This window comes from Sylvia atricapilla, chromosome 12 (assembly GCF_009819655.1).
Source record: "Sylvia atricapilla isolate bSylAtr1 chromosome 12, bSylAtr1.pri, whole genome shotgun sequence".
NCBI classification, from domain to species: domain Eukaryota; kingdom Metazoa; phylum Chordata; class Aves; order Passeriformes; family Sylviidae; genus Sylvia; species Sylvia atricapilla.
Window position 1 is genome coordinate 7,644,829 of NC_089151.1, and position 26,480 is coordinate 7,671,308.

The following is a 26,480-nucleotide window of genomic DNA, read 5'->3' on the forward strand; positions in this document are numbered from 1 at the left end:
GCTGTAATGCCGTCAGAAAATTAATGGGCCACTGTTAGGGTCTATATAGCATTTGTGTCCCTAGAAATGACCCAGGTTTTGAAAAGGCTTGGAAGCTGTGGAGGAACACACTGCTATAGAATCATGTCCAGCTATCCTGGCACCCCAAGAACTATCAGCACAATGCAATTTCCATGCCTGAACAAAGCACTGAGCAGCCTGGAAGCTTTGGGGAGACCTAAGAACACATTGCAGAACCTGAAGGGGGCTCCAAGAGAGCTGGAGAGGGACTCTGGACAAGGGCATGGAGTGACAGGACAAGAGGGAATAGCTTCAAATTGACTGAGGGCAGGATTAGATCAGATATTAGGAAGAAATTCCTCCCTGTGAGGGTGGTCAGACCCTGGCACAGGTTGTCCAGAGAAGCTGTGGTTGCCCCATCCCTGTAAGTGCTCAAGGCCAGGATGAGGGCTTGTAGAAACCTGGTCTAGTGGGTGGCATCCCTATAGCAGGCAAACTGGAACTGAACAATTCCTTTAAAATCCCTTCAAGCTCAAACCATTGTTTGGATCATGTGCTACAGTCCAAATTTGTGCTCCAGAGACTTTCAGCTCTGGCTGTAAGGGTTCACATACAACCAATGTTTGGCTTGGCTGCAGAATTGTCAATATGCCAAGCAAGGCTTGGTGCTTTTATGTGCCTCAATTTATCACAACAAATATGAGAAAACCCTTTCCAGGATCCTCCATGATGGCAAGAGGTGTTCAAGTACCAGAGGAGCTCCTGAACATCTCTCTTCAGTGAGGTAAAGCACAGATCCTTGCCATTCTCCTATGGCACAGGAGGCACTTCTCTTTCCACTGGGGTGAAAAAACCCCATATATTTTCACAGCAGGAGGGTTCCCCACCTGCAGAGCAAACTGCAGAGATGAGCGAGAGCTGACCTGCAGAGCATCACCAAACAAACTCAATCCTCACTGCCCTGACAGCAGTGCTCTGAGCTGCCTTCTCCACTTTCCTGTCTCACACAGGATGCTCTTCCATGTTTTCATGTTTAGCCAAATTTCCTCCCTCCTCCCCTGAGCGTTTCTGACTGCCAAGGCAGCTCAGAGACAGCAACTAAGTGGCACCTACATCTGGTACAGCTTAACTTTTAGTGTCTATTCTTTCTGGAATTTGAGAACTTCAATACCCAATGTTTGTACAAGTGTGGAATAAATGGAGCACAGGCTTCCTGGCCTTCTGTTCTTGCCAAAGCTGTATTTTAAAATGCACTTTGAAAATCCTACTGCTTATTCATCTGCAACTTTAGAAATAAAAGAACATCAAATCCAACTGCCAATCTGCTAAATGGGTGCATTTACACTAAACCAAACAGGTGGGAAGGTCAGGCACTCAGCACAGTCACCACACACATCCTCTCCTCCTGCTTCCCAGATCCCTGTGATGATCCAGGCATCCCTTGTTCAGCCACACTTCCCAGCTCTCCATTCTGGAGCTCCCTTTCCTCAGGCAGGCCTCCACATGGGAGGAGTTGGACTGTATTTAGGACTGAAGAGCAGGGGGCTACTCCTGATGGGTCAACAGGCTGAATTTTACAGTGTGTAAGGATACAGCAGGAAAATGCAGGCAGCCTACCCCGGCATGGTGGCCAAGACTGGACACAATCAGCCCATCTCCTGGCCCTTTGTCATTAGAGCCAGCACTGCCATAATCCTTCTGTTCATTGTGGCCATGAAAGAGGTTAAAAAGCTCCAGCTCAGAGAGCAGAAAACCTCTATGCTTAACAGATGTCGACATGTTCTGGAAGACACACCCAGCCCTTCTCTCACATACTGACTTGAAAAAAATCACCGCAGATATATGAGCACGAGGGGACTGCTGCAGGTTATAGATCCAGCTCCCTGACAGAGCAAACACTACATTTCACACCTTTCATAAACAATCTAGCACTGGACTGAGTCCAAACAGACTTTTTACACCTTCCTCTACATAGCAGATGCCTTGTCTTACCTTGTCAAAGAATTCATACAGTCTGACTGTTTCACAGACTCGGTGCCTCGTTTCATCCAGCTGGGTGCAGAACTCCTCCAGCTGATCTCTGTAGGCCTGCAGCTTTACCCTGTAAGAATGCACGTCCACAAAGGAAAAGTCTTCCCATTGATCCATCTTCTTTAATGCTTCCTGTCCCCTTTTGCAATATTCCTGAAAACAAAAAGGAATTGCTCATGAGGATAGAGACCTGGAATCAACAGTAAGTAGTCTTCAAGGCCATTAATAGCGAAGGCTAATTAGACCAGTTTTTAAGGTTCAAATCACATGAGCAGGGGTGTCTTTGTTTACAGTTGAATTCTGGAGCCTGATCTCTTATGATTTACTCTTGTCACACAGCAGCTTGTAAAGGCCTACACAGCAAGACCATGGCTTAATTAGGATCAAAAAAAAGGCAGTGTTACAAGTGCATTAAAGGAGGGAAAAAAAAAAATCTATCTTTTATCCCAGTAGTTATTTTCCCCAAGATGGGTAAATGCCATCTACTAAGTGTTGAGCTGCTGGCTCTGTCTGCAAAAGGAGAGCAGGGATACTATGTAGTGAGATGGAATGACACACACTCTGGTGATGAACCCTCTTAGCATCATGTGTTTGGCTGAGCACATAGAAGACACACATGCTACCAACTCAGACGCTGGAGAATATAATTTTCCAATCCAACAACACTTACACTGGCAACAAGATCAAACTCCTTGAACTGCTTTTGTGTTTGAAGCAGCATCTCCAAAGAATCATCCAGGTTGATAGTTTCCTTTAGCCTTTTTCTGCCAACATTCTCAATCCAACTGCTGACCTAGAAGAAAAGGGATAAGTCCTGCTTGTTAGTCACCTTGTGCTACTCACTAATGTAGGCCTTTATGTGGAAAGAGCAAGGAACCGCTCTCAAAATGCTGGTCATCTCATTACTGGAAAAAATGCATGTAGACTTCTGCCCCCCCCCCCACTCCAACATTTCATTCTGAGCCTCCTGCTAAGAGTTTTTCCACTTCAGGTTACAGAGTAATTGAAAAGCTCTGCTGTTGCTCACTAGCCTTAGGCATAAACAGGGTAAGTGGCTGCCTGGGCTCTGTTTCAGGTGAGCCATGGTCTAAAGCAAGCTCTGCAACCAGCAGACTGGCCTGAAATTCCTATTATTGTTACCCCTAACCGGGATCAAATCTCCTTGCTGCCAGACTTCCTACATCACTTCCCTTTTCTGACTGCCAGGACATGAACTATGTCAGTGTGAACATATGGATGGACTCTTCCCATCTGCAATGTTTCATGGCTCTCTGGGACTGTCAGCTACTGGTTTTCTGAAAGCAGCTCTCCACAAAGCTGAGCAGCAACTGCGTGTTCCTCAGTGGAGCCCAGCCACTGCTGCAGTTATCAGCCCATATCCTCAAAAAGGGGTAGAGGACTGATTAACAAGAGCATCCTAAGAGCAAAGCAGTCCTGTGAGGCCAGGCAGGGTAACACAGCATCTCCATCATCACTAGGTTTTAAAAACAGGCTGGTAAACTTGTCTGCAATGCTCCAGGCATAGGTGCACCTGGGGCAAGGGACAGACTAAGTGCTTCCTAACGCCCACACATCCTGTTTTCATATGTCACCTGAATCCATATCCCAACTCAACCCCAAAGTCAAGGACAAACTCCTAGTTTTGTGGACTGTGAGAAGGTTACAAGCAGCAAGCCCACTGGCAAGAGGAAGAGATGGTGGTGGGCTCTCAGTTCTGCAGAGGGGCACACTGCTGCCTCCTAGAGCTCCCAGGCAGGCTTAACAGCAGAAGCAGCTGCTGCCATCACTGGTGACCTACAAGCAAAGTCAGCTGGGAGCAGTTGAGTGCTACTCAATTCAACAACCAAAAAACCAAGTTCAGCTTAAAGCAGAAACAGGTTGCAGTGCTTGCTTTTGTGCCTTTTTTCATTTCTGTTTGGCATTAGGAACCTATGTGTTTAACAAGAGTCTCTACCAGGTTTTTGCAACACACTTTTTTGTCCTGAACACATCCTGCATGGCACCCAAGTGTCTACCTCCAAATGGGAAGTCATTAAGACTCCCAGATCCACCTTGGCCTGTGAAAACACTAGGGAGGCTACAGCCTCCTTTTCAAATCCAGTTCCCACTAGAGGAGAGGAACCCAGAATCTCAGAAGAATAACAGTGAAATTGATCCTCATAGTGATTTTTAAGGACACATAAACTTCTCATTGTTGATGAGTTACAGCACAAAAGACCATGCCACTCCATAATCTCAGAGTTGAGTTTAGGCTTAGGGATCTGCAACATAGAACATCTGGGACCTGCAACATTCAAAGGACTGATCAGCTCTTGTAGGATGGCTGTCAAGAGTTTCAACAAGCACTAAATGAAGCGAAGTTGAAAGTCTCACAGAAGTGCAGGGGCTGGGAGGTTGAGCATGGCTCTTGGACAAGAGGCTGTTCCCTTCCTGGAGCCTGTATAGAGGGCTGCACCCAGAGGCAAACTGAGTGTGCCTGGTGCTGCACCCAGAGGGGAAGGAGTGTGCCTGGACTTATCAGATATCAGGGACCTGAGAACAGCACAGGAATCTAAACAAGAAGAGTACATGACAGGGATGGGCAGCCAGTGTGGGGCAGGGATACTCAGCAACAGGATGTCAGCAAACCCTGCAGGGGCTACAGCCCAAACGAGACACACAGACTTATAATAAGCTTGTTGTCATCACTCTGCTGCTTCTCAAGGTGAAGTATGAAGAATGCCTCACCAACATCTCAGTCTCACTGAGAGGGGCAAAAAAGACACCCAACCCCCAAGTGTATTGCTTACCTATGAGCCACTTCACAGATGTTTATGGGGTTTGACTGAGCCACACCTAGAGAGAAGCCAGGGGACTTTCACCTGGCATCAACAGATACCAGGGAAATAAGTGGCTTGATTCTCAGCACTGCTGAAATTCTACCTCAAATTTTTGTGTTCACTTGTTCTTTTTAAGCATCAAGCATCACTGTACATCTTCAGACAACAGATCAACAGGCCCAGTACCTGCTGTGGAACACACAGTCAGAGGGCAGCAGTCACTGGAACTGACAGGTAGGCCTTACCTCCTTTAAACACTCTTCCACTTTCTCAAACTCCATCACCAGCTCCAGTTCCTGGATGCGCTTGTTTGACATCATCACCAGCCGGTGAACGCCCTCATCAACTTGATTATAAAGCACGGTGGCAGCATCGAGTGCATCTCTGCAAGGGGACACAGGTCTGGTCAGGGGTTTTGCATTAGGTCCTTCCCCCAGCGCTTCATGCAAACACAACCTGGCTAACAACAGCATTCCAGTCATCCTCCCTGTGGGACCATCTCCATATGAAGAACAGAAGAGAGTATTGCTGCTCCTTGCACATTACCATGATTCCCCACTCTGACCCCAATGCAGATAACCTGGCTGGAAGGACAAGAGCATCTCCTCCCAGCCAGGCTACTTGGAAGATTTACCATATTTCTCACACTTTCAGCTTTTCATAAACATAGATTGTTGCATCAATGGATTTTCATGAAACACAGGGTCAAGCAGTTTCAGCATCTAGAACCACCATTTGAATTTAATTAAGTAAATAAGCCACCACTAGTAAGCAAATCTTTCCTGAGTGACAGCTACAATATTAAGTACCTGATGCCACACTTACTCTCAGGATTTCCACCAGCCAAACAAAAATGCAAAGTGTACAACAACTCAGTGCCAGGAGAAATCAGTTTTTAGAGTGCTGTGCTGAGATTCACAGTTTGAGCTCCCTACTTTCCACAGGAAGCCATGCTAACCAAAGCCCAGCAGAACACCAGGAGGCACTCTCCCTGCCAGCCTGCCACAGCACACAGGCAAGCATGGAAGGGCTCAGGATGGAGTCCAGTGCCTTCAGATGCTGCAGATGGTCTTGGCAAGATGATGAGTATTAGCAAACTCCTTTCAGATGTGTACAACACCTCTCCAGCACAGGCTTGGGTGAATTACAGATGGGATACAGGAGACAGAAGAGAATTCAAGCTTATTCTCCTTGTATATCTTTCGCTTCAAGATTTCCCCTCCTACAATTATGGGCTCAAGAGACAGCTAAAAGAAAACACTACAGCCTCCTTCAGCTGTGCTCTACGCTAGTGTATTTAGCTGCCTGGTCATCTCCTGTACTCACCCTAAACCAATTTTCATTTCATTGTCTTACAACCTTCTGACTTATTAGAGCGTGGCTTTTTTATCATATAATTATCTAAAGCACTTGCAAAACAGGTAGCTAATATTGCTAATGGAATATAATTCAAAACAATTCAGTATACATGTTTATTTCTTTCTGGGTTTACAGGCAATCTTGAACCTATGAAATGCAACCGAATATGAGTGTTTAGTAGCAGCCATCCTATAGTTTTAATTGACATGAGCTAGTGCCATAAGTCTGGAGAACTAGCTCTGCATAGCAGAAATCCACACTATTTTTCCATTCAGAATTCCATCCAGTGCGCAGCAGCCAGCTTCTTAAACCTCAGGCTCTTAGATACTTCAGTTTTTCCTCTTTGAAATGCCATTAGACTGAATGAATTTCTCCAAAGTGCAGCCAAAAATATCCGAATAGTTTCTGGACTAAGATCAGTGCTACCGCAGTGCAGAGCAGACAGGTTCTGTACAGAGAATCTGAAGGCTTCAATGGAAAGATCCGAGCTGTAGCGCTGCTCTGGCATTTCCCAAAACCACCATAAACAAACCGTGATGATATGAGCCTTCTGTTTTGTAATCCTTTCCTACGGACAGACCCAGGTCCAACCCAGGAAACTCACAGCAGCAGAGTCATAATCATTGTCCAAGCTGAGCTCTGGAAAGTATTTACAGAGCAGGTTGTGGAGGCCAGTTCCTGTCAGCAGCAGTGACACAGCTGGGACAGCTAATGAGAAGAAGTTTGGACGATGGCTGCCAGTTAAATTTGGCAACACCATTAACGCTGCTCGGTTTTGTGCAGCAGAGCTTATCTGTCAAGTCCCATTTTCTGAGTAAGTCTCCAGCACACTGATGGCCAGACAGGCAGACACCCTTTGGCCTTACTCCCACAGGGCTGAATTCCCTGCTGGCATGAATGCTCTCATCCACTCAGGAAAACACATGGACACAGCAAACAACTCTTCTTCCCACTGGCACAGACAATCAAGCACCTATAACTTTAGGCATTCCATGCTGCTATATGCAAACATTTTCAATTACCCCCTCATGAGGCAAAATATTTTTCGAACCCTTCCCTGAGCTTCCATGAAAATCACTTTGGTGTTGATGCTACTTCTTTGATGGCACTCATCAGCAAGCCAGACTGACCTGCTAGACCTTGTAATAGGAGTCCTTATGTCCACCCAAGCCAGTGACAAAGCATGCATCCATGGCTTCAGCATTTAACATGGCATTGTCAGATGCCAACCTGACGGCACAGGGACCTGGGACAAGGGTTCCAGCTCTAGCATTGCCTGACCTAGCACAGAGTATGATCTGATTAGGGGATGGGAGCCAGGGAGTCCCACTCTGCCCCTTTCCATACCTGACAGAGGAAACAACCCCCCAGTTGTTGTAAGTCTGAGTAGTTTTCCTTAACAGGAGTTAGTAGCAACCTGGGCTGCAAGGCCCAACAAATACTACAGATTCCAGCTGAGCAGACAGCACATTTCCCAAAGTCACAAAACACAGGCATTCCTGAAGACGATACTGCAATTATGTGGGTGAAAAAAATCACCCTCAAGGTAGAGGGATAGGAAGTGATTATAAAAAAACAAAAGCTAACAAAACCCACATTTCAAGGTTTTTTTTAACCAGAAATAGGCATACCACAAGGTCACTGTGTAAAGAGGCCCATTCACTGTGCCACTGCGGAAAAGATCAATCTCTTGGAGACCACTTGAGTCCAGTGCTGGCCTTATGACCAGCAAACCCCTCCAGGGAAAGTCAGGCTCAAAACTGCAGCAATAAAGTACTCCTGCTGGCCCAGCAACCATAGTCTGAGGAACCCATTTCAGGAGGAGGGGCTTGAGTGAACTTCTTGGTGCGCAACTAAAGGACTGAGAAAAATCCACCCCAAACACATCTGGCCCCACACATTCCTTCCACAGAAGGAGTTATCCTGCCTCTGAAGATCTCAATTCGACCAAGCCTTCATGTGCATTTGCAGAAGGTGGAAGGGAGCTTCAGTTTAGAAGTGAGCCCTTTGCCCCATTGGATGTAATTGTAAAATACTTATCTTGGTAAATAATGTGGCAGCTACAGATGTACAGAATCAACACATCTATGCACATCAGTCACTTTCCCTCTGTCTCAGCTGATTCAATGGTATTAAAAGTGACATCCTGTTACTAAAGGCACACACAGAAAACCTTCACTTTACTGATCCACAAGCATCTCAAACTTACCTAAGTCAGTCTAGGATGTGTTTGGGAGTTTATGCTACAAGCAGGGACTAGACAGAGAATTTAGTTCAGAAGAAGGCTGGATATTAAGTTTTATCAGTAAGTTGGGCTGTTTGGGGTTATATAAGCCAAAATCTCTTACTCTTGTCATTTAAGTGATTTTTTTTTTCCTCTGCCAATGCTTGCAGCAGGCTGTTGATGCCCTTATCAGCCACACTCTAAGGCTGCCCCTTCTCATGGTCCTGCCAACCATTTCCTGAGCAACTGCAAACAACGCGCACAGAAAAAAATGTTTCCAAACAGCTCCTCTGGGCTCAGAGTCCCCAGACAACTTCAGGTGTGGCCTTACACCAATCCTGCTCCTCCGTGAGTTCCTTCAGCATCCCAGCACCTCAGCTCTTTGTTTCAAGGACCAGCCACGCTGTTTTCACACGTTCTGCCTCGCTTGGCAGGCATTCATTAAAACCTCAACATGTAGTTGTTGGTCTTCTGTTGCATCTCCAAGGTAACTCCATTCATATGCTGTCAGCCCCTGACAGTTCACTTTTACCAGCCGGACAGGCTCTCTGACTAACATCCATTTTTTACTCTCTTACACAGAGGCAAATATAAGCCTTTCCATGCTGTAGTATAAAGTAGGTAGGGAAACTGAGCCAAACAAAGAAATCACTCACAGTCCATGGGAAAGTTTGTTTTTTTGATTCACTTGGGCACTTCAGTGCTCAGAGAGGATCCACTGGGCATTAAGCCTGTTCTCCCTGTTTATCTATTTACACCATCCCCCACTTTTGCTGATCTAGATCTTAAAAACTTCCTAAACGATTTCCAGTACACTAGTAAACTCTACAATATCCTGAAACAAGGAGTTTTATGGGGAAAATGATACTTCATACAAATATCTATTTCTTTTTCAGCTTCAGACTCAGAAGTTTTTAACTCCTGTCCTTCAGTACCTTCAAGGCAGCTCGGAGTAAACAAACCAAATACTGAAAATTTTGTTGAAGAAAAAAGTGACCTCCATCCTGGCACACAAAGGAAACACCTGGTTGTTAGGGACTTTAAAGATATTTTAATAGTGGCCTGTGCAACTCTGAGCACGAAAGGCAGACTTGTTTGAAGTCAGTGGAAAGTCTCGTCTCAGCTCAGATTTGTGTGGATGCATTGCAATTTCCCTGCACATGGGAGTGTGGTAATGAGAGTCTTTCACTACATTCTTCCATGGTCAAATCATCAAAAGCAATTTTGCAATAGTGGAGTCAATATAATTTATAGCAAAAAGGAGTAGCTTGATGTCAAGTTTATGTTTCCCCAAATCTTGTTTTCATTGGGCAATTATCATTTCAGTGGAAAAGGTTCCAAATGTCTTCAGTTTTCTGGAGAAGTGCCAAGCTGTTGTATAATGGTAGGGTAATTTTAAACCTATAATTTAGAAAGACCATTTCTGTCTGAATCCATTCTTCAAAAAAAGCCAGCCTTGGAGAGTTACACTTTAGTTTTCAAAGCGAAATACCTGTTTTGTTTTCAAAGAATAGATGGCCACAGAAGAAGCATCCAGCAGAGTCACAAAAGCAGGTGCTGCCTGAGCCATGCCTGCCAATGTCAGCGAGATGCAAATAGGGAAGGGAACAGCAGAACCATCACTATTCTTGTCTGTCCTTCCTGTCTGCCCCTTCAAGAGCTGCTTTGACAAACAGCAAGAAGAGCAGATCTAACAAAATGGCTGAAACCAAGAGTTCATCTTCTGACCAGACTTGGTCAATTTTAAAATGGAAAAAAAAAATCATGGATGGAAGCAAATAATACATTTTGGTAATGTATTTAATGGGATTTGGGCAAGTACAGGGCAGCTAACTTGTCCTGGGAAAATCAGATATCCTTAATCTGATTTGTCCTGTAATTTAGAAAAAACACAGTCAGATGTCACATTAATCTCATCTAGTCTTCCAGTCTTGGTGCTGAACTTCCCTTGTGGATTTCCCTACATGTTTTAGCAGAAAATGAATAGGATCTGGACACTAGGAGGTTTAATGAATGGATTAGTCCAAGGACATCATCCAGATCATGTCTGCTGATACCTTGGCTACAAAGCACTTAAATCATCCTGAGCAATGCCTCTGGAAGAAATCCCTCCAGGTGAGCAGGGACAGTCCTATGTGCCTGAGGGACCTTTTGCAGGATGAGAAATGTCATTCTTGGTCATTACTGCATTTTGGTAGCAACCTACATAAGTGCCATATTTATAATGATCCCAGAAAAGGAGGTCAACCTCAAATGCATCCGGCTCTTTAAGCTGAAAGTTCCACATGCAGCTGAGGTTAAAATTCAAACTAGCCATGGGGAAGCTAAAGCAGATATGGTTAAATAAACTAATTATTCTCTGCAGTACACAAATAGCTATGGTGGTTTAAATTTCCTGATAAAAGTATCTGAGGAACTGGATACATTTTTCAGAACCCTGAAGTGTCCTTAAAAAGGCACAGAGGTCAAACACCAAATCTGTGGCTGCCTGCAGGATGCCTGTTCGCCTTGAGGATGAGGATGAGGATGAGACCACAGACCTGGCTGAAACCCTCCTCACTAGGTTACCTCCTCACTAGGAAGCAAACCATCCAGTAATACAACACGCTGGAGATCACAACTCCACAACAAGAGAATTCTCTTCTGGAGCACAGTTAGTTTAAGTGTGTTTTTAGCAGAAATACACTTAGAAATCCCTTGAAAAGCCAAGGGATCAAAGCACACAGTTAAACTAGTGTCCAAGCACAGTCCCAAGATGTGACCTTTGTTTCTTTCTCCTGCCAGGCTTGCATTTAGTTACAATAAAACTGTGTTGAGACTCTGGTTGATTTTAAATCCCAGTAAGATCCATAAAACTGACTGGAAAAAAGAAACATTATAAGAAATCCCAAACCAACAAGTACCCTGCTTATGGGGAAAGTTCCCTGCACAGTGGAGCCTTAGATAGGATTTGGAAACACCATTCTGGGAACACTGAGCCTCAAGATGTGGTTTTCTACCAGCTGTGAACAATTTCTACCTCCAAACCTTGTCTAATGTACATTAACCTGCTTATATTTATACTTTATATCCTGGTCAAATGTACCAGTCTAAAAGCTGTGTTCCTGAAGCTGGGACCATCAGGCTTTTAAGATGCCCTGCTCAAATACATACTGTCATCTAAAGCCACATCCCTATTTCACTGCTATGTCCTTTTGCCCACTTCCAGGGTTATGATCCATATAATAGCAGGGACTGTGCTATTAACCAGCCTAGTAAGAGAAGCATCTATTCCAAGATAGTTATATAAAAAATGGTGCTTGTGGGATAGCCTGGGCTGAGGCAGGAATGTCAGGCAGTTCAGCTAACATCCTATACTGGAAACTTTTTGAAATTTTTTCCATAATATTTTTAAACAGATAAAACACAGTGTGTCATTAATTACCTAATGCCCTGTTGGCATGACAAGCATTGCAAACAAAAACAAGCAAAACTGGAGACTCTTGGGTAAATTCTCACTGATTCCAAGAAGATTTAGGACATAAGACAGCAGAAAATGATAAACAGAAAGGAAGCTGAAGGGAATCATCTCATTAAAAGCCCAAGAGGACAATAAAAACTTACCTAGACAGAACTCTGCAATCTTTTCGCTCTCTGCAAATGCCACAACTGACGTCGCACAGCACTTCATGCACTCAGAATGACAACAGCCCCAGCTCCAGTCTCCTTTATGAGCGGAGCAGCGAGATTTGTTTAATGTGAGTGTAAGTGCTTTTTACCAGGCTAAAAACCACCAGGCAAACAGAGGGAACAGGTTAGACTGTAACCAAAATGAATACCAAGTAGCACAGTATGTGTTTGGGTAGAAATGTAGTCCTGCGCTCCTCCCTCCACCTGACACAAACAAAAACCGCCAGGGAAGAGCACCGCCACCCATGTTCGGCCACAGGCTTAGTGCTCGTCAGCACCTTGTGTCACCAGCAACAGCGCACAGGCGTCTTGTGGCAGCCTCTGAGGCCAGAATTTAAGCACGTTTTCTCATGCCTTTAAAGGTATACTGAGTATACGTCTTGCCTCAAGATAGAGGTTTTAGGATTAGGTCCACAGGAGGAGCATGGAAAGGACCCTACCATGAAAGCTGCCTCTCACAGATCACCTTAGGAGGGCACACTGTGGTGTGGCAGTGGGCAAGTGGTAGTGTGAGAGGCTCCCAAAGCTCCCAGAGAAGCATGAAGATGAGTAGGCCCTAATTCAACTGCCATCAGTGAGAGGGAAGCATTAGCATCTTCTGAAGCATGTACAAATACACAGAGCCACAGCAGACACACACCTCTAAAGCAGAAAGGGGATGGCAGAAGACAATAATGCCTCCAGGAAGGATTTGTGTAAGTTGGATGGCTATAACCACCAGCCTATGGCAGCAGCTGTCAGTTTGACAGTGCACACACTGTACCTTACAAACCAAGAAGTCCAGCCATCTCAATCTGCCCAAACTGGACTTATACACCAGACACCTATCCCCACACTAACCTTGCTTCCAACTTGCTTCCACATTTTGGATGATCAGCTTAGTCTCTCTGACTCTACCCAAGCTTCAGACAGTGCTGTGCAGTCCCTTGGCAGGGAGCCTGTACATTATCCAGGTTTACTTCCACCACAGGAAGTGTACACCACTTTGCAGAATGGCACATGCAGGCTTTGTAACATCCCAGGAGTTGCTACTAGCAAGAGCCTTGCTGAAGAACCACAAACATGAGGTCTACAAGTCCCACACAGCTACATCCCACTGCATTATCAACTGGCCACAGCTTCAAGTAGACCCAGAATCTCAGTAGTGTGTGGAAGCCAGAACATGAACTATGGAGGCTTTTAGCTGCAAGTTCACCCTCTCTGTCACTGTAATTAAATGAGGTCCAGCATCAGGAATCTGGCAGCTGCTGCTCAGGAAGTCTGCTCTGTACTGTCCATTACCTCTGCTCAGCTCAGGTCCCCACCCAGATCACCAAGCCACACTAAAAATAGCCAGCTCACAAAACCAGCTCTCGGCTCTAGCCACTCCACCCTCAAAATACAGAGACTAACTATACTGCTTTCTGCAAACAAAGGAGAATTCACTCCTCCATCTATTTATAAGCTGCTTATTCACAGCTTCCAAGCACAGATTCTTTTCAGATGAGGAGCTTGGGGGAAGAGATTAAGCTTTTTCTGGTTCCATGTTGCACAGAGCCAAGACCTCAACATGACCATTCCTTCACCATCTGAGGTTTTTCTCCTCTCAATTCTCACCTCTAGCCTTGGGACTATCTTGCCCATCACCATGCAGAGCACGACACAATCCCACTCCTGTGCCACAGTGACAACATGGGTTCGTGGTAGAGCCAGGAAGGTGCATTCTGGTTAAACTAGTATAAACCATCTATATATTCATATAAATTAGTTACATCTTCTTTAATCTATTTGTGACTCATAACACATCTGCAAGACAAAAGCCATTCACTGGGCACTTGTCTAGGCACACGTTTCCAGCTCTTGGCTATGCCTGAAGAATATCAATAATGAGAACAACATTGAAAAACCTCTGGCTAAAGACTGGGTTAAAAGGATCCTGGCCTTGCTTCCCAGCCCCACATTACATCCTCACTCCAGAAAGAGCTCTCACTGCTCCTACCTGGTTTCTGGCAACTTCTCTGACATTTCCATCATAAACTGTAAGTTTTTGACATCCACTACAGAAGCAGCAATACATTAGTCCACCTTTCACAGTTGGCTCAGTGAGTTGCCTGCAAGCTATAGGTTAGTTGATCACTACACTAGATGGCCAAAAGCCAAAGCTACACCTGCTAACCAACCCTATGTACCTTATAAAAAAGACTGTGGTTATTAAAAAATTCCTGTTTGAAAGTGCAAAAAGAAGTATTAACAGCATTTTAACTTGGGAAGTTCCACTTCCCAAGAGGAACTTCATGTAGGCTAACAGCTCTGCATTTCAATCCCCAGAAATACTGGGATAACAAAACCTTGAAGGGCTCAGCTAACAGACCTGGAGAAGCGCTGAGCCTTCAGCGCAGCGGATGGTGTGGAGGCAAATGTGCTGGCTTTAAAAACAGCAACAGTGAGCAAGTGTCAGTGCCACCTCCAACAGTCCCCTTGCACCTCTGGGTGGCCAGCTCTATCATTACAGCACTTAAAGAGGCTCCACAAAGATACTGGCTCATCAGCGCCAGATCTACAGCAACTCTAGGCCAAATTCAGCCTGGTCTTGCTGGAGGTGGGAGATCTCAGAGGGACCAGCTGAGCCCCTAAGCCAACTCCCTGCAATGAGCTGCCTGCAGGATGTGTATTCCGGTAACCGAGTTCCTCCTTCCTAAGCTGGGAAAAGGCAGAGTTCCAGATAGACTGCTTGGAGAAGTCTGTCTCCTTTTGTGGATAAGCAGCTGGATGGGTAAGGCTATCTTTTACAGTGGTACTTGGTGGAGAAAGGAGCATGAAGACTCCTGGCCAGCTCACAATGTGAGCAGTTACTGGTCAAAGGCACTGCTGTGGTGCTACAGCATCTCAGGAGGAGACCATCCAGGAAAGACTCCCAGAAGCTCTTAAATCATGTTAGTGAAACGAACGGATGGAGCACAACGCATCCCTCCTGCAGGCCCACAGCTTTGATGGAATGAGTTCAGCTTCTGCAGGAAAGAGCGCGTGGCATTTGGCTTAGCAAAGCCTCACAAATTCCAGGTCAGACCTGTGCAGCAATGAGGTCCCACTGCTCTGTGCCACAAAACACTCCAAAGGGCACCTCTGCTCTCCAGGAGGGCAGAGTGAGCAGAGAAGGTTCCACAACCAATCCCACAAGAAGAGTTTCATTACTAAAGAAAGACTAAAACAATTCTTGTTTGCCGTGTGCTCTTGAAAGGTATTTGGCAGATAACATCTGACTGCACTGAGCACATGCCTGCTTCCTTGCCTGCTTTCACTTATTATCTCCAACCTGTGGTCAGACATTTTCAGAAGGGTTCATCCATCTCTATTCTTACCAGCTCCTGGTGCTCTTTTTCCACATGAAACCACAAAATAGCAAGACAGACACCTGTTACAGCTAGAAAAATATATCACCTGAGGAAAAAAGCAAGTCAACTCCTCTCTTGGTTAATCCCAAGGTGAAGGTGCAGATGGGCTTGTCATCTTTATTCTTAAAAAAAAGAAATCACAATTTTACCTTTAGTTTTCCACTTGTAGTTGGCAGATTTTAATTAAGTGGAGCCAAAAGTCCAGAAAACTGCTCTTAAAATTGTCTTCTCTATTTATATGTAATTCCTGCACAGCCAGACAGTCACTTGTTCACACTGGCCACAATTTACAACTAAGAAGTCCTGGCAGTCATGACTCTGTTTTATCAGAGTTTTGCACCAGACAAGACAATAAAAAACGATAATGGGACTAGACAAAAGAGCCAAAAGGTGACTTAGAAGAGTAAAACCATTTGGCTTGCTTTTGTAAACAATTTATTTCAAGTATTGGGAGAATGGGCGTGGAATTAGGCTGTTAAGCATTGAGCAAGATCTTACAATTCAAAGTTCAGAGCAGCAGTACCACGAGCCCTGCTGAGTGCACACACAAAGGCAGTCCTGTTCCCTTTTTAACACATCACCAGTTAGAAATCGAATATTGGACCTACATATATCAAGAGCCACTCCATGCTAGCTTAGTTGGCCAATTGCAATATTTTGTCTGTACCCTGCTTTGATCGTATCTATTAAAGAAGCCTTTGAAAACCATAACCTTTACAGTATTAGCAGAGCTTAGAATTTTTAATAGCTGCACATCAGATAGGAAAGAAGGAGTAAGTGCAAAGCCATGGAGGACCCAAAACCAACAGTGCCTTATACAGAGTTCTCGAGCCAAGTGATTAGAGCTTTCTTCCCCATTTGAAGGGGATCCTGGAACAAAGAAGAGTGGACTTCTTTAGTCCTCTGCCCTAAGTTAGAAGAAAATTAAAATATTGCAGAGATTTTAGTTTCTTCAACTACTCCACAGCCAAGAAAAAAAGCCTTTCTCCTGCTATACTCCTTTACGGTCCTTAAGCTGGACAGACATATATTTGAGCCGTGGCATACAGACTTCTTTCACGCTGGCAGGCAATGAACATAACCTGAATTAGGCAGAGAAGATGCTACACAGCTTCAGCATGCACTCAAACACTGTACAATCAAAGAATTCTGTGTGTATCCCCCACCCCTGCCCTTGCTAAAGTAATCAAAGCAGTAAATTATCCTTAGGGGATCTGTCAGATCAGGTCTCAAAGTTGATAATTTCCCTGCACAAAAACACAGGCTCAGCTTAAAACCAAAACAAAACATAAAACTCATGCACATTCTCCTAGGACTCTAAAGTTGTTGTATTGCTTAAAATAAAACAAATAATAATAATAAAAAACCCTAAACAAAACAAAGCACAAAATCCCGTATTATTGTGCTTCTCCTGTCATGTGAGAATGAAAAGATTATACTGCAGGAATTCAATGCAAAATTGCATCAAGATTACTTTGCCAGTTCAGCAAGAGAACTGCGTCTGCATAGTCTGTCAGAGCTCCTGAAAGGAGTCACGGCAAACTGGAAACAGAAACAGTTACACAGCCTGCTCCCACACTCCTCTCTCTGAAGCAAAATGTCGATCCTCTTCTTCCAGTGACAGGTAGCAACTTGTACTGTAATCCACTTACTGAATTTTAAAAGAGAAATAAATGTTCTTTTCACAGTGTTTGGTTGAGATACTCCATAACTACTTTGTTATCTTCCCTTCATTCCCTCCCTTCAAACCTCCCAGCTTGTGATGGCAACAGGGAGTTGAACCAGAGCAAGGCTGTGGATGCGTGGAGCTATTCCACACCACCCTGCCACCCCCTGCACCCTCATCTGCACCTACATGCCAGCACTTATCTCACACTGGGCTGGAAGCTCCTGGGTGCAAAGGCTGCCTCTCTACCTTGTTGTTTGCACAGCACATAGCACAGAGGCCTTCTCATGCTGATAGACTTCAGGTGTTTTAACAGTACAAACACAAGTTGTGCAATGCCCCTGGGGATGTCAAACAGCTGGGCTCTCTCAGTCCTTGCTTCTCATACCACCCTGCAAATGGGCAGTGAGTATTTGTTTGTGCAAACTGTACCAATGTGCGAGGAGATCAGAGCCTGCTGCAGCCAGCAAGCATTCCTCCCAGCTAAGGTCCTTGGAAATCCCCTTGCATAAGGAGTGCCTCAGGAAATCACACAGCGATAATGGTCTGCACCTAAACATTCATCACTGGTATCATCAATTAAGGCTTGTGTTTTACAGGTACCCAACATATCCAGATCTCTCTCCACTACAGAAGATAAGTCTGATTTGGCTTGAAAAAGGAAGTTGAACCACCTAAGTGAATCTACCTGGACTAGTTTTTTGACTGGCAAAGAAGCAATCAAAAGTAAGATTCATTACATTTTTCACCTCTGTTGTTTTCAACATAATTCCTTGCTACACAGAGCTGTTCTCCAGCCTGCACCAATGATGAGGCACCTCAGGGAGACTCCCAGCGCCTGCTTTTTGCTCATCTCCATCTCCTCCCATTCTGGGGGCTCACCTGTAGTCTTGAGTAAGGTTGACACAAGACTCCTCCTTCCCCAGTCTGGCCAGGAGTGCTCCACCCTCCTGCTGCACCTTGACCAAATTTGCATCTTCAAGAACATTCTTCATCAATTGCCTTGAATTCCTCAGCAGCACAGCTGCATCCTAGAGGGATCACAAGAGCGAGGTGAGCAGTTACTGCAACCTACAGGCAATGAGGGAACAGGCAAAACCCAGCACCTAAACCAAAACACACCCAATCTACATCTCACCTGGGCCTGCCCTAGGAAAAGAAGTTGGTTCCCACAGCTGTTTCTCTCCAGCCTGACAAGTCTAAACTGATAAGCTGTGCTCCTTATGCTCCTGATACCTTACCCACCAAGCTAAAATCGTGACCCACTTCCCATCATTGCTGTTCCATTCATTTGTTGGGCATAGAAGAAATAAGCTTTCCAGGCTCACTCCCCACTTACACTTAGCTCCCACTGTTCTGAGAGCCAGGATGTGCATGCTGACCTGATGTGGCACAGCCCAAGGCAGTTGCTGTGTACCTGGCAAACCAAAATTTGTACCAGCTACAGAGCTCTGGAGCTGCTGAGAATGCACCCCAGTGTTGGAGCAAGCACCCATCAGCAACAAGCCCAGCTGGAGAGATCTCCTTGGTGACACTGAGGAATCAGACAATCAGCTTCCAAACTCACTGAAGCTTCTATCACTTCATTTGGATTAGCTTCTACTAATACTGGGAAACCCTGCTACTACGGCTTGCAAATTTAAAGCTACAGCTTTTCTGCAGTTATCCAGTCTTGAGCTCGCTTCTTGTCTCAGGTCCACCTCTGATCCAAGGTGTGTGACATGCTTACCTCAGCCATTTCTGGTAATTTTGCAGATTCCACTTTATTAATAGCTTCCTGAAGGAAGGCACAAACACTCTGGCATTGTTGGAGCAAGTATTCCAGCCTCTACAAGAAGAAAAGACCAAGGCAGAGATTATTGTCTTACGGCTGACAGGAAAGGTCTTCTGAGCTTGCAGAAGCTTAAGAGTACAAAAATCAAGAGCGGATCAAACACATCAATCCAAGGGTTCAATTATATCATTCAGTGAGACTGTATCAGCAGAGAGGCCCATAAGGAGGTTCAGATGCATCACACTAGAACAAGGCCTCTATGCAGACCTTAGAAACCTGCATACTCATGACTCGGATTGGTCATTCTTTAAAGAAAAAAAAAATCCAGTCCACTTATGTCTCACATTCCTCTATTATTATTTCTTGTAACTTTCCATGAGGATGAATCACACTGTATGAATTTGAGAGAAACAAAACACAAAACAAGTACTTGGAATTTTTCTATTTTAAATCATTTCTCTTCGTGTTAAAAGTAGTGTAAATTAAAGATCAGGAAATTGGAAAGCTTCCAAAATTAAGCACCTTAACCTATGGACAAATTTGAAATCCTTCCGCTCCTTCAGTGTGGGGGGGAAGCAGGGAGAAAAACAAACCAAAAAAAAGTTCAAATGTTTCATAATGGTTCATGAGGCACTGTTTTTTAGAGAAGTTAGTGATATAAAGCCTGAATGCTGTCAGATGCCACAGTCTAGTCACTTAAATCAAGAGAAGGGAGAAACAATTATTCCAAAATAACCATATTTAAAGCAAAACAAAAAAGCAGTTGTTTGAATCTTTACTGAATTGAACTCCCTCTCCCCTGGAGTGCTGGAACACTGCCAGCAGTGACAGATTAGCAGGCAGGATGCAGGTGAGATCACTGAGACAGGAAATAAATGTTGTTTGCCACATAGCTGCAGAACTGAAGCAGCTGAAGACATGGGTCATTATCACACACAGTATAAACAGGCATTCCATACAGAATGGTTCCCATACTAACTCCCTTTGGTAATGTTTAACATGCTAAGACAAGAAATAGCCTGATATTATGGTCCTTCCTTCAAGAATTACCCTTCTGTACACACAGAGCATCTCAGTTCTCAAGGTATTTTCAACTCTGTCCATTAAACTAATCCATAACTTCTTGCAAAGTTCTTCTCTGCTTTGTCACTGACAAATAAACTCCAACTTCTCAAAGTCAATGCTGGGCACCAAGATTAGGCCTCTGTACCTCTACTGCATCAGCACAGGTTCATACAGGTTCTTTTAGATGAAAGTTAATTTAAAAAAAAGGGGTTCCAAGTAAGTCAGAAAAAATAAGTTAACATTTGGCACATGCCAAGCCTATCTTCCGAAGCCTGTCACCTGCACCACAGTGATGTTATCAGTGACATCTTAATTTGCTTCAAGCATTGCACTTTGCCACACAGCACTCTGGGTAGCGAGGTCAGAGCCAAACAGCACTGGATCCTCTGGAAGCTGAGGTGACAATTCTGTCAACCACCAGGGTGGGCAAACTCAATGTGAATACAGCTTGTGCACAGATTTACAGATATTCAATCCTGTCTAGTCCTGGTATGCCAAACAACTCAACGGGGCCTTTAAAGATTTAACAAGTACATGGTCCACACCACTCAGGCTCCCTCCACAGCTCAAGTGCACACAGAGCTGGGTATTGGTACCATGGATGCTACCTCTGCAGGATTCTGGCAGTCTGCACATACCCTGCTGCTTGGAAGTAAAAGATATTCCTAGAAGAAGAACTCTGAACTGATTATCTGGAATTTCCAAGTCTCATTCATGCAAGAACTGCAGATATTACCAAGGAGATAACAGCTTGATCTGAGGAACCTGCTCCAAAACCAAAAAGATTTAACTCGTTATTATGCTCAAGCTCTACAATGTTAGTGCCATGGCAACATGATATTAACACCTTCTCCTGAAATTAGTTTCAGACATCTGTCTTCCTGTCTAACTCAAGAGGCACTGCATATCACAATAAAACAGGATTCCATTTTAGATTTTACCATATTTTGAAGGCAAGAAAGAATAGAAAGGATTAATGCAGTTCAAGCAGATGAGTAAAAACTTAAATATTACTAAAAAATTAGTTCCTGAAGTCATACTAAGAGACCACAGTATTAGCATTTTTTTGATACCAGAGATTCATTTGCATTCATGGCTTTACAGGAACACTGTCTTTTAATGCTTGTAGGTTCAGCTGTTCCTCTTGTTCCCATCTGTTACCATGCCATTGCTTCTCTCAGACACCAAAGCACACAAGACATCCTACTCACCCTGCGGAAGTTTAGCCAGGCCTTGTGGCAGTATGGGAAGTTCCCATCCAGTTCTGCAGGCAGCTGTGAGTTGTCTATGTGCTTATGAAGGGATTTCATGGAGGTGAGAAGTTCAAACTGCACAGGAATAGAAAGGAAAAGAAAAAAGCACACTTGTATTAGGGTGTGAGTACTGGAGGAGGAGGAGAAAGTTAACAAAAGGCAGAATCTATCATTTCTTAATCTATCTTGCACAGAAGCACAGTATGCAGTGTGTAGCTGCAATATCACTACAACATGGAAGGGAAAAAAAACACAATTCAGTCTTAGAGCAGCTTGCTGAACAGCTCAGTGGGCGAACCCTGAAGGAATGCAGGCCACAACATGCTGTTTCGCCAGGCAGAACATCTGTGATGGAAGTTTGGCAGCAGCCAGCCTTCTCCAGAGCCAGTACCTCCTGGTGTAAAGCAGAGCAACTCCCTCATATGTTCCCACAGTTGTGCTGTGATTTGCATCTGTTTGGAGAATCTGGGAGGTTAAATCCAGCCCCCAGCTTCCAAATCTCACTTCCTGGAAAAGAGTCTAACAGAGCAGCCTCTGCCCTGCCCTCAACTCTCCACTCATCACAGCAGCTATTTGCTCCAAGAGTTTCTTGGATCTTGACACAGGTAACTTGCCTTCTGCAAGCCTGTAGGACCTCAGAGCAATTCCACACTCACCAGAGCATCAAGTGCTCCGGCAGGTACGTGGAAGCCAGCCCAGACACAAATTCAGGTGCAGACACTGAACTCCCCCACACACACAGTGTGAAGTTTCTACCTCCTTACAAAATTGTGATGATGCTTCCAATTCCTCCTGCATGCCCATGTGTTTATTAGCCTTTCTTCTGTTTCCTCCTACACTCTCTGTGCTTGTTCAATGTGTTTAATGTCTTCTGTAGCTCTCCCTGAATGCACATGTCTGCAGCCCCCATTCTGACCCCAAATTCTTCCACATGGGGGCAATAAGGAAATGGACTAATAGCATTTTTTATTCTTTAGCCTTCTGGGACACCACACCACACACAGAGAAAACCTGATGCCTGTCACAACATCTTCATCCACAGGAGCCAAAAGGGAGCTCCTAGCCTACTCTGAAGCCTACAGACTTTCAGCAGGCACAGAGTATCAGTCCATTGCTGTAGCTTGCAACAGTCCTGAAGCACAGGGAGAGGACGAAGATGAAGTCTGATCCTCTGTTCACTCACCATAGAGTGGCTGGGACCCTACATTTCTTACGCAGCTATAGAATACCATTTTACTTCTAGTGGGGCTATGATGTCGTGGTAACTTTCCCTCTGGTCTTTCCAGACATTTCAGCTACAAAGGGAACCTCACATAAATGCCCATCTCATCTTCTCCTTCTGGCAGAAGTCTCTCAGCAACTGGCAGCAGCAGGTATGAGGACAGGAAACAGAAGAGATGCAAAATACAGGAAAGCAACAAGCACCTTCAAAGGTGGAGTTCAGGATTTAGCAAAATGTGATCTATTCCTGACCATGCATTTCCCCCCTTGTTAATGGGAGAACATGAAAAGCATCTCTAGCTAATTGTGCAGGGCTCCTCCATACAGTTACCCATGTTCCCAACAAACCCTCTGTGTTTTGAGTCCCCAGCAGACTGACGTAATTGTGGCACAAATGTCACTGATGGACGTGGCAATAAAGAGAGCATGACAGGGATCTGTTCAGCTCACATAAACACTACAACCCAATAAATACCACACCCACAGAGACCACAACTGCAAAACACAGAGGACACCTACAGAAATCTCGTGTGAGAATAAACATCCATCAATGACAGGGAATTTACTGTCTGGAGAGTCAAATAAAGGATATCAAGAGTGGCCCAGCAAACCCTAGATAAATGGTACCTGTCCTGCTGGTGGCTTCTCCATCCGAAAAGTCAAATCTTTTTCAACCAGAAGCAGTACTCCATGAATACAGTGAGGATCCATATCCTAAAACAGAACAGAGCACAAATCCATTACTGACCTGCCTTGGATACTAGGGAGAATGTTCCACATCAGGTTCATACACAAATTTGCAATTTATCCTTCAAAGGCATGTACAAAGCCTGGAAGGCAGTCACCAGAAATTAAAGAAGGCCAGTCTACAGAGTGCCAAGGTGATGTCTTTAAGGTAGTTCACTTGAGATCAAATAGTCCTGCAATATTTAAGGAAACAATGGAAAAGGTCAGGTGTTGGCTGTATTAAAGAAGTTCTGTATTTTGCACAGGGAAATGAGTCAGGGAAAAAAAAAACCAAAACCAGAACTAAAAAAAAAAAAAGAAAAAAAAAAAAAAAAAAACAAAAAAAAAAAAAGAAAAAACCAAAACAAAAACTCATGTTCTGTGTCCAAGTTTTTTCCTGATAACTTTCCTGGTCACTTCACCTAACCGAAAGGAAGTGGCTTTTCCCTCTCCACCCCGAAGCCAGTGCCAAAAACCTCGTCTTGTCTCTACTTATTGCCAATTTACAGTCAAGTACTTGCATCCTGTTTCTACTGTCAAACTGACAGAAATTCCAAATACAAGGGATGTCTGGCAGCTGTAGTTCAATCTCAGTGATCCAGGAGCAGCTCTCCAATTATAGAAGCATTCTACAGGGAGGTAAGAAACAGGCAGAGAGAGCAACAGCAGGAAGAGGGAAACACAGCAGAAAGATCCAGACCAGAGAGACAGGGCTCCCTACATATGTGATGCCTGGACCAGGAAAGCAAGGAGAAGTGCAATTTAAGCTGTTGAGACACATGATTCAACAAGAGCCATCCCATTTCAATGTCTCTTACATGTTCTTTGCCTCTGCAAAGATCTCAGGAATTGTCAAGCAATAAATCTTTTCCGGTGCTGCTCAAGCTGCAAGGAACCTGCCACATAGCAGGCCACAACAGCAAAGGAAAGTTGTTTAAATAAACAGCTCCAGCAGTGAGTAGGGTTAAATACCCGCCAGGAGCAGCAGAGCCAGAGTACAGAGAGAAGTGGACCAACAGAGACTGAATGACCTAACCTAACACTGGACCCAGTTCAGCAATTAAGAAACAATGCAAACACAAAGAGCCCCAATTCTGCAAGTGAAAGCAGCAGCAGAGATTCCAGAACAGAGGGAAAAGACCTTTCTCTCATCCAGTCCTAAACCACGATTCTTTAAAACAGGCAGCAAAAAAAAAAAAAAAAAATCCAACTGAAACACCTTCCAAAACCACGAGAGGTTTCTAAATTATCTCAAATTTCTCCAAAGTGAATTATTCACACTTTCACTGTTATTTGAACACCAATCAAAAGGCCAAAAAGGATTTATTGCATAATTAGGCTGCATTAGGTAAATACTGAAGAGAGGATGAGGAGATACTACAGCTGCATCACCAGCTCTGAATTTATCTCCTAGAAAGTACTGAAGGGTGAAGACTGGACACAGCTTCAAGACTGATGATGGTGCTGAACAAGTTTTTCTTACACAATCCCTCTTCTATGCCAACAGTCACGAGATGTGCAATCTGACTGAGGGATAAAGGTAGTGATGGTGTAACAAGTGGTTACCACAATAGCCAAAACACTCATTTGTTTGTTACTCCTGAAAATAGAAACTGAAAAACCATTTACAAATAAAGCTGTCAAGGGAAAAGTTGAAGGTCTTTCAACTCAAGAAGAAATTGTATTTCCTAAGAAATCAAGTACTTTTCACCGTATTTTTCAGTTTGAACAGCTAAGAGAAGTCAGTCTCATCCAGCACTGATGGAGTAATCCAAAGAGTGAAACAGTTTACCAGGAGCATCTCAGGCGACAAGCAGAGCTGGAAACAGCAGGATGCCACTTGAGGAAGCTTTCCTGCAGCTTTGAGCACAATCTCGTACCACTTTTGCTGACAAAACCAACTACATAGAAACAAAGAAACAAGAATTCCACACATGTAAGTGTAAAATTCCAAAAACAGGTACAGTGTGGACAGCATAGAATAGAGGGGCATCAAGAGAAGATCAGAAAGCACCAGGGTAAATACAGATACTTTCATTATAAATCTTTTAAATGAGAGATACTTTCTTCAGTGTTTCTCAGACTTAAGTTCCAGTTTTCTGGCTTCCTGCTCCAAATGGAAACCCATGACCAGACTTAAAAACGCAGGCACAGTCTGAAGCACAGGCTGCCAGGAATGTTTGTGCAGATGGGAGAGTCCCCAGGCACCTCAGTCAGTCTCGAAGTGATCACTCTAATGGAGTAGCAAAAGGTCGCTGGTCTTTAACATGAGACCAAAGCCCTCTGTACTTCTGCACTAAGTGAGAACACAAATGCACCTCTTGGACAGAAAGGTCTGCACAGAACTTCTCTGCTTTCAAATGCTAAACTGACTCTTCCCAATCCAACACACAAACACAGCTGATTCAGCCTTCACACTGATATCGGAAATTCAAAAGAATCCCACTCTATTGAGACTCAGGCAGAGGGAAATCCCAGAGACACCTGCCCACTGAAGGCAGGACACACATTCCACTGTCCATGCCCTGCCTGCTCACTGAGCAAGAGATCAGCCTAGCAATTCTGAGTAGCAAAGTTCCTCTTAAGAGCTGCCCCCCTGCCAAGCACAGAGCTTACTGGTGACAACCTGTAAGCAAACATTACAGCATTTATCCCTGCAAAAATCCCTGCTCCAAAGCATCACAGTTTCCCACAGGAACAAGCCTGATCTATTCCTGCAACATGCACACACTGTGCACTTCCCTTCACCTCTGCACAGAGCTGCCAGAGTTCCTCCTGCTTCCTCCTGAGATAGAGCTGAAGCAGCTTTTTATTCTGCCTCTGCCCCAGCTGCTGTCTGGGACAGAAAGATTTCCCACCCACCCAATATTCTAAAAACAAGACGAAAAAAATTTCTTGCAGAATACAACTGACACTGCCCTGAAGGCAGAGAGGACAAGCTCCCACCAGTTTACCTGGTGGTTCTGGACAGAGCAACCAACAGACTCCCAGTGCTGTAGGGAACACTAACCTGGAAGCACCCAAAGTTGCCTACTAGCACTTAATTCCAATAATTCATTCATTCTGGAAGGATGGAGAAGTGGAAGAAAGATTTCTTCAGGCTGACATATCTTGACCCAGGAACCTTTGCTCCCCAGGAGTCTCTCTAGGCTTAACAGATCCCAGCAGGGAGGGACTCTGCATTAGGATATCTGATCTGTGTTTCCCCACTGTGAAGCAGTGCTTCCCACTGATGGGTTAAGAGGAAAACAGCCCTTCAGATTTGAGCAAGCAGTGCTGGACCTCGACATTTAACAGATTCC

General features: G+C 44.5%; 1 protein-coding gene across 4 annotated transcripts in view; it reads right to left on the reverse strand.

Moving 5' to 3' along the window:
- Positions 1–26,480, reverse strand: part of PLEKHG4 (pleckstrin homology and RhoGEF domain containing G4) — an 86,131-nt gene that overhangs the window by 24,802 nt on the left and 34,849 nt on the right. For all 4 annotated transcript variants that reach the window (XM_066327705.1, XM_066327704.1, XM_066327703.1 and 1 more), the window contains exons 7-13: positions 23,080–23,166; positions 21,190–21,306; positions 18,869–18,967; positions 18,022–18,170; positions 5,096–5,234; positions 2,702–2,824; positions 1,993–2,184 (exon numbers count right to left, since the gene is read on the reverse strand). In XM_066327705.1, coding sequence (XP_066183802.1) covers positions 1,993–2,184; positions 2,702–2,824; positions 5,096–5,234; positions 18,022–18,170; positions 18,869–18,967; positions 21,190–21,306; positions 23,080–23,166 — 906 coding nt within the window. The remainder of the gene's footprint in view (positions 1–1,992; positions 2,185–2,701; positions 2,825–5,095; positions 5,235–18,021; positions 18,171–18,868; positions 18,968–21,189; positions 21,307–23,079; positions 23,167–26,480) is intronic.